At 52.6% G+C, this 2,677-nt stretch overlaps 1 protein-coding gene across 1 annotated transcript in view; it reads left to right on the forward strand.

Annotated features, from left to right (window-relative positions):
* The first annotated feature begins 1,455 nt into the window (after positions 1-1,455).
* LOC119311009 (MADS-box transcription factor 8-like) overlaps positions 1,456-2,677 on the forward strand; it is a 7,971-nt gene continuing 6,749 nt past the window's right edge. The window contains exon 1 of the mRNA XM_037586636.1: positions 1,456-1,859. Within this exon, the coding sequence (XP_037442533.1) occupies positions 1,675-1,859 (185 nt within the window). The 5' untranslated portion in view covers positions 1,456-1,674. The remainder of the gene's footprint in view (positions 1,860-2,677) is intronic.

Below are 2,677 nucleotides of genomic sequence, written 5' to 3' on the forward strand. Positions count from 1 at the left end.
AAAGGCCAGTGTTTAGATTTCCAAATGTCCATAGAGAATGTAACAATTCTTCTTCTTAGAGATCGTCGTCTACATAATGTTGTAACTCATAATTTAGCCAGGTTAGCAAGACCGAACTATACGTCTTTTGTTATGTGATGTGATGTCCCCTACTGCGTTCGATAGCTCAATTGTCTCACTATTTCGAGGTATAATCAACAAAGCCATCTCTTTCCCGCAAAGGAAAACACTTGCATGTACAAAAGGAAAAAAAACATGCTGAAATCAAAACGACTCGTAGAAATGGTAAACCATAGGTTTTTTAAAACTAACCATAGTTTTGTTGTAAGGTGTATAAAAATGTGTGTTTAATCTTGTTACATGTTTTTTTTATAATTAAACTAAACCTGACACGATGGTGGGATCTGCCAAAAAAAATCCCCATCATGCATGCCCGTCGTTGCGTTAAAAAGAAAGTACATACTTCTTGTAGGGGAAATTTACAAGTACATACTTAAAGAGTAACCACATATAGCATGTCGGCAAGGAGCCGCTCTACGCGCACACATTTAGAGAATGCATCAAAAACGATGAAAAAGCAGCGCCGAGCCAAGAGAGAATAAAAATGGTAACGATTTGTTGCCTGTACAGAGATGAGTTCACGATAGGTAAACCACACGGAACTGGTTCAAAGCTGGAGCCGAAACTGGAGCAAGCAAGCACGCACGGCTCCGATCCCAGCCAGGTAGCTAGCTAACTAGATCAAGTTGACCCGAAACTGGATTCGTCCTTCCACAACGGAGCACATTCCACAGCACCAATACGGAAGCGAACCGAGCCGGAAGCCCCCCGGCCGGCTTACGCGCAATTGCTCATGCCACACATGACACACCCATACGCAGCTTGAGATATCGTAGCGGCGGCAAAAATTAACGCGCATGCGCTCGCCTCATCCCCTCCTGTCTGCGCAAACTACGGTAACATACACGAGCGGGCTCAGTTCAGGTAGGAATATACGGCCGTCCCAGCAAAAGCCGCCGATGGATGGATGGATCGATCGAACGAGCCCATGCATGGCAACGAGGCCCTTGCCCGAAACCACAGCGCCCCGAGGTTCCGCCCGGAAAAGCCCCCCGCTTTTCTGCCCCCACCTGTCGAGCCCCGACTCGTCCACCAACCCGAATACGTACTGTGTGGTCAGGGATGCCCGTGTCGTACGCACTGTGTGTGTGAATTGGGTGGGCCACGCGTTGGATTTGACGGGCGATCGAAAAGGTGGCGAGCGGGGTGGCGTGTACGTAGCAGCCAGCGCGGGGAGACAGCGACGGAGCAGGAGCGACGGAACGGGGGAGGAGAGAGAGCGCGCGCTAGGGTTTCGCGTCTCGCACCTTGCCGGAAACGGCAATGGTGGGGCGCAGCGCCCTAATCACTCCCCACTCCCGTCCCCGCCCTGCTTTTAACCCACCTCCCCCACCGCTGCGCTCCCATCCCGTCCAGCCCCCTCCCCCGCTTTCCCTTTCCCCTCCCCCTTCCCCTCCAGCGCGCGCGAGAGAGCTGAGCTGAGCTTCTCGGTTAGCTGAGCTGAGCTGCTTTGGTGGTGCGGGAGCGGTCGAGCGGCGCGTAGCGAGGAGGAGGAGGAGGCGGCCGATCGATCTGGAGCTAGCGGTCCCGGACGCGGCGGCCGGCGGCGACGGCATGGGGCGTGGCCGGGTCGAGCTCAAGCGGATCGAGAACAAGATCAACCGACAGGTCACCTTCGCCAAGCGCCGCAACGGCCTGCTCAAGAAGGCCTACGAGCTCTCCGTCCTCTGCGATGCCGAGGTCGCGCTCATCATCTTCTCCAACCGCGGCAAGCTCTACGAGTTCTGCAGCGGCCAGAGGTATACGCACACGCGCACGTAATTACAACACCATAAAACACAAGTGGATGTGTGTACCGTGGGGTTTAGCTTGCTAGATCTGGTTTCCCCGAGGTATTGGGCGCTTGGGGTTTCCCGCGGGGGCTCGGACGCGGTGGATCCGTGCCCGGAGAAGCTCGATCAGGGGTGTGTGTGTCCGACTCCGGCCAGCCGGGAGGAGTTTCTTCCAGAAATTAGCTAGGGTTTTGGTTTGGGTCGCTACAGCTTGGCTTCTCGCGTGGCGAGTTCACGCTAGATCTGCGGGCCTCAGCCCCCAAGGTCGGCGTGAATCCATGGGGTCTGGGACATGGCCGACGAGCTCTTTAACTTTTTGTTGAATTTTGCATGCATGGCCCGGCTGGCCGGGAGCTAGTTGATTAAATCAGGGGTTTATGTCGGCTTCGATTGGCCGTCGCATGCCCTGCAGATCTCCGAACTAACGGACACCGTTTTCCGTTGGATCAAATTAAGTGACTGATGGATGGATTGATTCTCAGCGTTCCTAGCTTAGCTAGGCAAAACGGTTATTGTATGGATGTCTTGTCGCTGGTTTGCTGCGGTTTTTCTGGGATGGTGTCTTTTGGATTTTCGGGCTTTCATGTGAGAGTTGTATCTGCCTCAAATTAAGTTAAGTGGGATGATTTTTTTGAGATTTTCTTGTCAACAAATATAGGAGACAGATTCCTGGAGAAACACAATGGATTATCCACATGTGTTTCTGCATCTTTGATTTCTTTCAAAATCTGGTCTTCAGCTGTCAGACAAGCATGCATATAGTCTGTTTACATATTGACTTTTTT

Source organism: Triticum dicoccoides, chromosome 5B, assembly GCF_002162155.2.
Source record: "Triticum dicoccoides isolate Atlit2015 ecotype Zavitan chromosome 5B, WEW_v2.0, whole genome shotgun sequence".
Lineage (NCBI taxonomy): Eukaryota > Viridiplantae > Streptophyta > Magnoliopsida > Poales > Poaceae > Triticum > Triticum dicoccoides.